The sequence below is a fragment of the Zonotrichia albicollis genome, chromosome 2 (assembly GCF_047830755.1).
Source record: "Zonotrichia albicollis isolate bZonAlb1 chromosome 2, bZonAlb1.hap1, whole genome shotgun sequence".
Taxonomy (NCBI): Eukaryota; Metazoa; Chordata; class Aves; order Passeriformes; family Passerellidae; genus Zonotrichia; species Zonotrichia albicollis.
In genome coordinates this window covers 16,601,114-16,613,514 of record NC_133820.1, presented here as the reverse complement: position 1 = coordinate 16,613,514, position 12,401 = coordinate 16,601,114, and the positions used below count along the sequence as shown (strand labels likewise).

At 49.1% G+C, this 12,401-nt stretch overlaps 1 protein-coding gene across 1 annotated transcript in view; it reads right to left on the bottom strand.

Moving 5' to 3' along the window:
• PDE9A (phosphodiesterase 9A) overlaps positions 1 to 10,260 on the bottom strand; it is a 59,292-nt gene extending 49,032 nt beyond the window's left edge. The window contains exon 1 of the mRNA XM_005488984.4: positions 9,512 to 10,260. Within this exon, the coding sequence (XP_005489041.1) occupies positions 9,512 to 9,580 (69 nt within the window). The 5' untranslated portion in view covers positions 9,581 to 10,260. The remainder of the gene's footprint in view (positions 1 to 9,511) is intronic.
• Between the last annotated feature and the right edge of the window lie 2,141 nt (positions 10,261 to 12,401).

Here is a 12,401-nt window from a genome sequence, read left to right as displayed (position 1 = left end):
CATTTTTTCTGAAATAAAGAGCCATTGTCCCTTAATCCACAGTATCCACCTCTGGTCTAGGACAAGGATTTAAAAACTCCTCTTGGGAAGAGCAGGGATAAGAGCCCTGGTGCTCTGGGCTGGCTCCCCACTTGGAGAGGAGCTCAGATTAAGGACTGTGATGGAGATTTTGCTAAAGGACCATTGTGCACAGGCTTTGCAGCCTACCAGTTTACAAATAATCACATTAAATTTTGCTTTCAGATAGGATAGGTAAAACCACAGCTTACAAATCCAATTTCTGTTCTATATTTGATCCTCAGAACAGCTAATCCTCTCTGTAAACAGTAAACTCTGTCCAGAACATTATCATGTTCTGATCTGCTCTCTGTAATTGGGTATTCTTTCAAGAATTTAATTTCTGTTTGATTATTTTTATTTTACCCTAGTAAAATTCCTAAAGAGATAATGTAAAAATATTTTTTAAGCCAGTGTACCCTCCATTTCCAGTTCTACTTCATTCTCCTGGTCAACCTGCTGTCTTCAATACTTTAGCACTTGGTTATGTCTTTCATTCAGCTCAGTGAGCAATGTTCAGAGTCAGGGCTGAAATTGCAGGCATTAAACCATCTAAATTGCAGTCTTTCACTAATGAGAATGGGGGATACTGTGTCAGAAAATATTCTAGTAAAGCTCAGTGATGTATCTTGCATGGACTATGAAAATTGCTGCTGTTTCTGCAAGAGCAGCTTTCAAGGAGGATTTCTGAACTATTAAGGCAGAAGATTCATGTGAAATTTTTAATTGTGATTTTCCCTGTCTTTCCAGAGGTATTTGTCATCCATAATAAAATGAAGAATAATCCAGAAGTTTTAGGTATCCCTCTGTAGGAATCATTGGAAGGAATTCATATTTCTCAACCCATAAGCAAACAGATCTTCCTCAAAAAATATCCACAAATGTCCTCTCTGTCATAGTTCCCAACATCCAAAAGAAGCTTTACCTAAAATCCCATATTGAAAAACATTCCAGCTTTCTCATTCTTTAAACTCAGATACAAACACAGCATCAGCCCAACTATACCCAAACTCTCAGTCTCCTTTTTTTTATTTCTGGCACTAATTAACAGCTGATATTCAGAAAACCACTCATTTATCTGAGCTTGGAGTGTTAGGAGCATTAAAAATAGGCTGCCAGATTTGCCATCTGTTTGATGCAGTGGGAGCTGCTCTGGGAGAAGAACAGAAAACCAGAGCGTGTGTGCATGTCCATGTGTAGGGGAGAGAACACGAGAGCCTCAGCTGAGGGTCTGAGCAGGAATGAATACTCCCCCGAGCTCTTCAAACACTGACTCTGATAGGGGATGAGAAGTGTGGCAGATATTTTATCCCAAAAAGCCACAGCTCTGTAATGCTGCTGATTCACACAGTTTTGGGCAGGGACATGGCTTAGAATGTTCATTTCACCACCAAATGCCCGTGTGGGGTTTGTTTGATGTGATTTTAACCATCCCCAGGCTCAGCATCTCTCTGCCAGGTGCCCTCTGGTGCCAGCAGGAAAGGAGGACAATCTCCAAATCAGCCCAAATCTCCAAAACCCTATCTGGGATGGGATGAATCATCCCTGGAGATGCCACCTGCCCCCTCAATGGCTGCAGGGCTCTCCTGGAGCAGCCACCCCTCCCTTGTGCTTAACTGGGGTCAATCCCATTCCTTTCCCTATACATTGCCCTAAATTAGGGAACAGGAGCTGCCAGACAGAGCTGATGTACCAGGATCCTGAGGCATGGGGCATGTGGTAAGGCACAGTTCCCACCCCTGTAACATCCCTGAAAAGAGAGCTGTGGGAAAAGGGATTTTCCTCTTTTTAGGAAAGAAAAATGTCCATGGTGCACTCCCAGGGCAGCCCTGCAGATTGGCACTGAGAGGAGCAGCATGGCAGAGGTTGGCTCTTCCCCTGTGAGCAAAGAAGGATCTCAGTGATTTTTAGAGTCATCAGGGCTCATAGAAAAAGGGAGATTGCATTCAGGAGAGACTTGTGTAACCTACTGACTGTACTAAGGGGCGTATTGCAAATATTGCATCTGTCAGTGCTAATTATTAATGGCAGAACACAAGCAGGAATGAGCAAGGCTGATTGTGAGGGGCCAGGCGAAAAGTTCTCTATCTTCTGCAGCAAAAATAAAAACATTTCATAAAATTCTTTATTCCAACCTTAAACAACACAAATGTCTATATACGGGCTTTTCTTAACACAAGAAGGGCACACATTTGCTGCTAATGGATTCTAAGTGCAATTAACCCTGCAGCACACGAAGGCATGAGGCTTGAAATGTTTTGTAAACTGGATAATAGGGATGCTTCAGCACCAAATGTTCTCAGTAGTTGTGAGTGAATGTGCTTGTTTCCAAGCTGCTCACACAATTAAAGTCTGACATTGGCACTGGCTTGGTAATAGGGGACTGTTAGAAGGAAAATGGTAATTAATGGAGTGAGGAAAAGCAGGTTTGAGGAGAGACCAGCAAAAGGCTGGCTGGAATCTGTATAAGCAAGTTCATGAGGAAGGTTCTGATGCTTTGAGAGGCTGCCTGGAACAGAGGCTGGACAGTGTTAAAGGAATAAAGCAGGGATTTTTTAAAAAGCCTTCAAAGGATACACCTTGGGCAGTACAAGAGCCTGGCTGAGGCTACTCCCAATATGGTCACGAGTTTTCACACTTTTGTAAGTTTTGGTCCATTTCCATATTGGGGTTAATTGTTACAATTACAGCTTCAGGTTATGCAGTCCCATCCTCCCAGATTGCTCTCCTCAATTCCCTGCTGTTTGCACTATTTGGGCCTTTTTGTTGTTTGCACTTTTGGGCTCAAAGCTGCAACGGTGTCCTTGGTTCTCAGGCTGGAAAAGGATTGTTTTGTCTGACTGAACTGTGAGGAGAACTTGCTGACACTTTATATGAAGTTCAGAGTTCTGTACTAATTCAGTACAGAATCTGGAAAATATGAAAGTTAAAATTAAGGCATCAGTTCTAGAAACAGAATGATTTTGTCCTGTTTGTGAGGAGCCAGAAGAGTTGTTTATGAGGAGAATGAGCTATATTTGGCTGCTCTGAACCCATAGGTAACACCAGAGTTACCTATGAGAAAAGTGTTAGACTGAGAGTGTTAAACTTACACTTTGTCTGGACTAGTGTGAACATAAACTGCAATAAATACAATATACTGAGTGTGACTTCACAAAGATAAACAGCAGTAAACAAGCCTTGCTGGGTGATGGGTGTGGAAGAATTTTGGAGCTGTGCTGGAATTACAGAGCTGTGCTGGGATCATGGTTTGTTCCCCTAAATGCTCTGAGGAGCCCCCACTGAAGAGGAAGGAGAAGGGGGAGTAGAGGAGAGAGAGGCCCATGTGTGACATTATCCTTCATGTTTTTAAAAGCATGAGTTGAAGCCACTTTTAGTCATTAAAATGTTTATGTGCTGCAATGTGACAGAGTTCAAGGAACCTGCTGCTCATTTCGCACTGCTTTACACCAAGTAAAGTTGGAGTTCACCAGGGCCAGCTGCAGTGAGGATGCCAAGGCCGGCCAAGACCTGGCCAGACTCAGGCTGTTCCACCTTTTCCCTCCCACACCCACAGAGCTCTGCCAGCATTAGGAAAGTGGCCTTGATCCCACAAAAACATTCCTATGGCTCACCGTGCTCGAGCAGGATGCGGCACGGAGCATCCCCCAGAGGTGCCCATGTCCTGACTGCCATCAACACCCACCCTGTGCACCCCTTTGGTGTTTGGCAGCTGGAAGGGTGTTCCCCTAAACCCTCAGTGCAAACAGACACAGCATGGGCTCCATGGGCTTGACTTGCTGTGCTGAAAGAGTCGTGGGGATGCAAAAACGCTTCATCGCCTCAAAGGGACCATCACACCATTGTTTTTTCTTCTGTGTTTTGTTCTTCATCTGAATCCAGTTCTGCAGGTTAAAAATAGCCTGGTGAGCCTTGGAAAAATCTGTTGGCTTTGCTAGAATCTGGGCATTCATAGCACAGATGCTGCTGCTGTAATTGAAAGGAAAATTTCACGTGACAGAAGCAATTCCTGCACACTGATGTTTCGATGCAACAACCCTGGTGTTGCAGACATCTTTTATGGAAAATCCTTTCCTTAGGATTTTTCCTCCTGAGAAGCTGAAAGGCCTCAGGAACAAAATGTAAACAATGATTATCTGCTGCAGTGGAATGCAACAGGTGCATCTGTGATTGGCCCATGTTGGTTGTTTCTAATTAATGGCCAGTCACAGTCAGCTGGCTCGGACAGAGAGTTTGAGCCACAAACCTTTGTTATCATTCTTTTCTATTCTATTCTTAGCCAGCCTTCTGAGAAAATCCTTTCTTCTATTGTTTTAGTATAGTTTTAATGTAATATATATCGTAAAATAATAAATCAGCCTTCTGAAACATGGAGTCAGATCCTCCTCTCTTCCCTCAACTAAGACCCCTGTGAACACCATCACACCCTGGCACCAAAGCTCAGTCTGAGCCTTGTCCTCTTCTTTGGGGACCTCAGGTCAAGAGGGACAATGGCTGTGGATGGCTCAGTGTCCTGCAACACAAGTCAGGTCAGTAGATACCCAGAAATCTTGAATTCAATGCATTTCTTTCAGGAAAAGAAAAAAAAAAAGAAGAAGCAAATTTTCTGCTTAATATCCAGAATGACTCAATAAACCAGCAAAACTACTCCAAAATTCTTTACTTGCTTTCTGAGGAAAATACCATTGAGTGATTTCATAGAATCCTTGACAAAGACAACAGTCATCTTCTTTTTTTCCAGTTACTTCAGGCTCTGTAGCTCTCTGATTTTCCATATTTGTTACAAATGTGATGTTGATTAAGACACTGGAAACAGAAATCCTCTTGAAAGAAGCATTTTTCTCAGATGAACTCCTTAAAACTCTTCAAGCAAAGCCACTAGCCTGTGACATTTAAAAAGGAGAGCCATGGAGCCATCCTGCTGGGAATAAGGCCACTGGCTGGTTCTGCTCTGCTACCATTTAAATCTCAAAGGTCAAAAGAAAATGTTCCCAGTAGTTTCTCCATGGAAAAAAAAGATTGGGCATGAGCTGGGGAATGTTTGGTTTTGTTTTTTTTTTTTTTTCCTGGTGGATTTTTTAATTCAAAACAGACTCAATAGAAGTTTTTCTTCAAAATGCAGCCAAAGGGTTAATAACAGTATGAAGGAAAATAAGACTCCAGATCTGGCTTAAATATCTGGCTTAAATTTGGCACTTCTCCACTGATATTGGGGGTTTGGGTGCTTGACCCCATCTAGTGGCACTCCAGGAACGAGGAGAAACCCCAGTCCATGGGGGTTTGTTGAGAACACCTTATCCTACATGGAACAGAGCCAGGGCTTCTTCCCCTTGCTCTGCTGTGCTCTCCTGGGCCTGGCAGCAGAGCAAGGCAGGGCAGGCACATGGAGGTGATTCAGCCCCTGTGTGCTCAGCCCCAGCTGCTCCTGAGCAGTGCAGAGGGAGCTGTGTGTCCAAGCAAGTGGGTGATGGACTGCTGGCTGAGAAGATCCTTGTTGGAATTCAGGACACCCCTCTGGCTGTCCTGTATGCCAAGACCTCTGCCAGGGGGCTCAGAGACCCTGGCACAGAGCCCAGAACACCTGTGGTTTTGATTATGACCCATGGAGACAATTACCAACCTTAGATGAAGAATTGCAAGCCACGACAGTTTAAACAGAATGATAATGAATTTATCACAGGGTGAAAAATAGATTTTTGGGGATTTTAGAATGGGGGTTCAGGGGGCAAGATGGAGGAATCTGGGCGTGTCCAGCCTTTCTCCTTCTTCTTGGCCTCCATCTTCTGCTGTGATGTTGGCACTTTTGGATTGGTTTAGAGTAGAAGATCACTGTCTAACATAGGTGATAGGCATTGGAAAGTAATTGTAAACATTGTACACGTAGTTTGTAGTATAAAAAGACAACACCAACCGGGGGGCAGGCAGAGTGTCTGGAACTGTTCTGCTGAACAGACCTCAGTTGGACAGGAGAAAGAATTTTATAGATAAGGAACAATAAACAACCTTGAGACTGAGAAATGAAGAGCTCTGACTCTTTCTTCAAGCGCTGGGCTGGGAAAAGAGACTTCTAACACATCTCGGGGTCACTCTGACGAGTTAGAGATCCCGAGAGATCCTTTACAAATAAATAAACTGAGCAGCACTTGTTTCCCCCAGCTGTGCATCCCCTGACATGGGTGCTGGACAGGAAAAATGTTACACTGGAATTTCATTTTTCACCCAGCTCCTTTGAAGCTGTTTTGTGCAGAGCCCTGGATCTGGAGAATGGCTGTAATCCCACAGCCTTTGATCTTCCCTCCCTGCATGACCATACCTCTGCCAGCCTGGGGTCTCACAGGTGGAATCTGCTGGGCTGGGCCACCTCTGGTCCTTCCTAAAGCTGCCCCAGCTTGGAGAGGTGTTCAGCCAGCTCTGGAGGAGATCCCAATGCTGTGGTGAAGGCAATTCTGTGCCTCTGGAAGGTCAGTTTAGCTCAGTGCCCTCTTCTCCAGGCTGAATAGACCGAGTGACATCAGCAGCTCCTCATACAGCTTCCCCTCAAGGCCTTCACCATCCTCATGGCCCTCCTTGGGACACTCTCTAATAGTTCAATGACTTTTTAATATTATGGTGCCCAAAACTGCCCCCATCACTCGACGTGAGGGTGTCCCAGAGCAGAGCAGGACAATCCCAATCCCTTCCCTTGCCTGGCTGGCCATGCTGGGCCTGGTGGCCCTGGGACTGGGATGTCCCTCCTGGCCAGGGCGCTGCTGATTCATATTCAATTTCTCTCAACCAGGATTCCCAGTCCCTTTCCTTGTGCTGGCCTTCAGCATCTCACTCTCCAGTCTATGCACACAGCCAGGGTTACCCCATCCCAGGTGGAGAATCCTTCATTTTCCCTTGTTGAACTTCATCCAGCTGGTGGCTGCCCAGCCCTCAGATTTGTCAAGGTCTCTCTGCAGGGCTTCCCTGGCCTTGAGGGAGCCAACAGCTCCTCCCAATTCAGTGTGATCAGCACATTTATTTAGCATTCATTACAGCCCTGTGCCCAGGTTGTTGGTGAGGGTGCTGAAAGGCACAGGAGCCCTCCAGAACCCCACCAGTGACTGAACACCAGCCTGATGTCACCCCTTCACTCCAAACCTTTGTGCCTGACCTGTGAGCCAGCTGCTCACCCACCACTCCACACATTATCCAGCTGTGGGCTGGACATTTTGGGCTGCACATTTTGCCCACAAGGACATTGTGACAGACAGACATGGCCTTCAGCCCTTCCTCTGGGACGTGCTGGCACCGTCCTGCTTTCCAGTGGGCTGATGGTGCCTCCTTTATTTTAATAACTCCTGGGAAGGATTTCAAAGCCAGCCAGCTCTTCTTTCATAACCAGCAGGTCCCTCTGCCCTCACTGCTGTGCCCCTCTGGAGCTGCCAGCACACAAACCTACTTAGTTTAGCTCCACTCTCCTGGTGCAGAGTATTTACAGCTCTCACCTGCACAGTGCAGGGTCCCGGGGGAGGCAACCGGGTTTGTCCCTTCCTTTACCCCGCACCGAGGTGAAACAGCTCCTCCTCCTCCCAAAGCCAACAGCACACCCTGCGGCAGCACCGCTGGAAACTCAGGATGAGGCCATGGAAACGCAAAAATTGGCTCTGAGCAGCTGCAGCCACAAGCAGAGCTGGGGCAGGATGCTCGGTCCCCAGTGCCAGCTGGGGTTGGAGCTGAGCCCTTCCAAACTCAACAAGTGCTGCTATAATGAAGCTGTTCCTCGTTATTGGTGGACAAGAAGCTTAGCATTGATTTAATGAGTTCCCCTCAGAAGCCTCCACTGCTGCATTCCTTGGAAGATTAAGGGCTGCTGTTTTTTATTCCCCCCTCCCTTCTGCTTCTTTCTAATGATGTTACTGAGCAGGCAGGAGAATCTGAGCTGTGCCCTGCTTACCGCTGGGTGAACCCCATTTACACGGCTTTTTTACTTCAGGAATCCTTCCAAACATTACACGGGCAGGATTTCACATCTGACAAAAGAAACAGTTAACATTGACCGAGATTAAACCCCCTTTGATGCTGCCTGAGTTTGCATTTGCCTGCTCATGTGACTGCGCCTCTCCCGTGCCTTTAGTGCTAAAAGTACTCTCCAGAGGCTGGTTGGAGAAATGCTGTATTTTTTTTCTTAATCCAGCATAGATGACAAACACTGTGCGTTACCGACATCTATGGAGACACTCACCACCCTTCCGAAATTTCAGTACAAAAATTATTTCAGAACAAAAATTTCAGTACAAAAATTTCAGTACAGTTTTTGTACTGAACTGTACAGGTACCAGGAGGCTCCATTCAATCCGTGCTTCACGGGGGGCACAATTTATTGAACAACCAATTTATTAAATGCAGGAAAAAGAGAATCAGAGCCCTCATCTCAGCAGGGCGGGCAGGGACAATCTCACGGCAGCACAGGGACCAGCATCACTACTAAGCTACGTCTGAGATGGATCAAGGGGAGCAGCTTTCTCTGGGGAACCCGGCACAGATCTGGATTCTCCAAGGTCTTGTTCTCTCTCTCGCTCTCCTAAGTCACAAAGGATGTGACTTTGAGCTGTGGTAGTGAATTTCCAGGGCAGTGTGGAGGCGTGTGGTGGGATGGGACTGCGAGCAGCAGCTCTCCATTCACTCACACACCACAGGGGAGAGAAAGGGACACGGCATCGCTGCTGCTTCTTTACAAAATCAAAACCAAAAGGCGACATTGGTTGAACAGAAAATTTAGAGCAAGGAGGCGAGAGTGATGCGAATATTGCAAATCAGAATTTACTTGCTCCGGAGCTCTCTGTTACAGAAAAGGCGCTTGGTTTGCGGCCAAAGAACCGCTGACAAAGAGAAGGGGGGAAATAAAAAAGGCTTGCAGAAAGGCGTCGGCATTGTTTGTGTTTAAAAGCAGCGGGCTGTCAGCCCGACAGCGTGAGAGCTCTCCCTTTTAGCCAGGACACATTCGGAGAGAGTCAGGACACGTTTCTCCCTGCGCTCTGACCCGTGCTGAACCAAACAAGGCAGGCAAAGTTTGAATTATCGGCGTTATCGAGCATTAACTTGGGCAGGGGCGGCGGAGGGTCCCGCACCCCCGGCACTGCCGGGCCGAGCGAGGTGCCCGGGGGCAGAACCAGCCCCCAGGAGCTCGGAAAGCTCGATCCCTGCTCCCACTGCCTGGGGGGGAACACCTCGCCCCGGGCTGAACTTTGTAAACACAGAGCGATGCTGCTCCTGGAGGGGAAACCGAAAGCGAGCATCCCCACGGCGGCAGGGAGAGCTGGCAGCGATTCGGTGTTGGCAGCGCCCAGCCCTCCCCTGTGCCAGCCTCCCCTTCCCCTTTAAATAAACACCCGTGCACGAAGCAGCAGGCACGCAGGGTCCCCCCCCCTTCCCTTGGAAAAGGGATGCGGAGCCCGTCCGGGAGCGGCCGCAAAAACAGCGAAAGTACCTTTTGGATTCTTCCGTCAATGTCCAAATAAATGCATTTGGGCCGGTAAGTGGAGGAGGCCGATCCCATCTTGCCGCGGCTGGGCTCGCAGCGGGCTCGTTCCCGGCGTCAATCAGAGCAGAAAATCAACTCTGTCCCAGCCGGCCGAGCCAGCGCTGCCCGACAGTTCGGTGTCCCCGCTCCGCTGTATCCCGCCGTACTCTCATTCTGGGAAGGTCCCTCCTCTAACATGCATGCATTTTGCTGTGCCTCTGTCTCTCCCTGCCACCTCCTTTTAGTTTTGCCTCGCTCCGGATCCAGCTGCCTCGGACGGGGAGAGGCACGGGCTCCAGATGCTGCCTGCGAGCCCCCTCTCCATCCCCATAGCAACAACCCCGTGGCTCTGAGGCTGGGCATCCGCCTTCGGGCTCTGACCCTGGGACTCACCAGCTCGGGATCAAGCGGCATTTATCCCCCAAGGGGGCTGCAGAGGAGGAAACACCCCTTCATCGGGGTGCTGAGAGATGTAATTTAATTTTAGGCTGAAATAGGACCGTATTTATTAATGAGTGCCTCTCCTGAGCTGCTTGCACAGTGACACGCTCCCGTCTGGAAGTGCCCTGTGCTGGAAGTGTCCTTTCAGACACCCAGCCGAGGCTTGCACCGTCTCACTCCAAACTCAGCAGCTCCATCTCCACATCCCTCCCGTTACCATCTCAGGGACAGAAGGCGCTTTTTTCCCCCTCTGTAAGCTCCAGCAGCACTGAGAAACCACAAACCCCATCCTCTCGCCCACCGCCATCCGTGCCACCACGGAGGGATTTGTTTTTTGGGGGAATGTGGAGCCTCCTGGCAGAGGCATCAGCCCCGAGGAGGGCAGGAGGGAGCGCAGCCCCAGCGATGCTGCGGAGAGATGCCGGGTGCCCTCTGCTGTGTCCGGGGCAGCGGAGCCGGGCACAGCTCGGGCACGGAGCTGGGAGGCAGCAGAGAGGCTGCTCAGGCAGCACACAGCCTGTCCTGACAGCATGAACTCTGGGTTTTCTGGGGATTTTGATGGAGGGGCTGCAAAAGCATTTCCTGGCCTCTTCTGTGCTGTGTGGGTTGGGGCAGAGCAGGGATGCTCACCCTGCCCACCCTGAGCCCTCTGTGCAGCCAGAGAGAGACAAAACCGACCCCAGCAGAGGCCAAAGGGCTTGGCTGTGCCTTCTCCTTGGCTGTGGCTTCTCCTTGGCTCTGGCCTGTCCTTGTCTGGGGTTTGCTGACCCAGGGAAGGCTGGCAGGGCTCTGCTGCTCCACAAAGGGGATTTGTAGGGCTGGAGGGCTGAGTGGGTCCCAGAGCTGCCTGGCAGTCAGAGCTGGGCTGGCCCTTCAGGCTGAAGGCAGTGGTGCTTCTGAAGCTCTCAGAGGCAGCAGCAAGGTGGTTCTTTTGGGGAGTGCAAGTTTTGCTTCACATCATTCCTCTGCCAGCTTGGAGCAGGCTCTGGGAGTGTCTCAGGACAGAGCCCTGGGCACTGCAGGAGTGTCCTGGGGGCTCCTGTCCCCTCAGCTGTGCCACAGCCTGTCCCATACCCCACTACCCGCTCAATTATCCTCTGGGCTGCATTGCAGTCTGTCCATCCCACAGATTATCCTGGAAACTCTCCCAGAGGCTGATCCCTCACATTGCCCCACAGGTGATCCCTGTGGCTGTTCTGAGCTTCTCCCACTTCAACAGCCCTTCCACACCAGCCCCACTGCTCTGCACCCCAGTCAGGACCCCTGTGACCCCCCACTCCACACCCTGCTCTGCTGAGCACTGCCTTAACCCTGCTTTGCTCTGGTTCAGCCCTCCATCACCTGACTGACCCAGCAGGCTCCTGGGGAAGGTGGCCACGATGACAAAAGTGCAGCCATTGGGAAAGAGACAACAAGAACACTCCCTCTGGGCATGCACATGGGGCATTTGGGGTTGGAGAGGAGGATGCTGAGCTCTCCCACTGTCATCACCCGCTCCAGGAGTGGTCAGACATCATCACTGGGGCATTTCAGGATTTGATCACACATCAATGAGATATCTAATGATCAGGCTCATACTGGTGAGAATCTACTTTTTGATTATTATTTTTTCAAAATGAGACCATCTTCTCCAGCCAGCAAGAGGACAAGCTCTGAAATCCAGGTGATGATCCCAGTCTGCCTCTGCACTGTCCTTGTCCTATCTATTCTCCCTGCGTATTTAAAATTGTGTTTCTTAAGCTCCATCCCCCTCTCCCTAATTACATTAATACTTGTTGGAAAAACTGCTTTTCTCTACAGCTGCTGACTATTGCTCTTTTCAAGAACTTCATGCAGGAGTGAATCTTCAAAAGCTGAGCACTCAGAAATGATGACAAAAGCCTGATGCAATCAAAGGCCCAGTTTAAGACCAAGCCTGAAAGAAGACAAAAGATAAAATTAATCAAAGAGAGTGTGCAGCTCCAGCAGATCACTGCCTTCAGCTGGTTTGACCTTCCAGAGTCTCCTTATTTCAGTATACACTGGGCAATGTGGGGCAAAAATTATTGGGAAGCATTATCCTGTCTCATCAAATCCTTCAAATCCAAGGCCAAATTCAAGCAGCACAGTGCCAGACATGATTTTCCATCATCTGCCTTGGAGGAATGTTCTGCCCAGCTCAGGGCAGTGCCAGGCTCCTGTGCCCCTGACCCCATCAGGTGTTTCACAGCTCTGCTTTGCCTCCCCTGGGATTTTTACTGGGGCCAACACTCTGTACACCCCAAGCCTGGAATGTTCCTTTTGGAGAGCTCAGGGTCAATCCCAGGGATGTGGCAGTGTCCCATCCAGGTGTCCCTTACCCCAGGGATGCTCTCAATGGGTGACAAAAGCAATTCTGTCTCCCAGCCTTGGTGTCAGCTCCCTGTGGGTGGTGTAG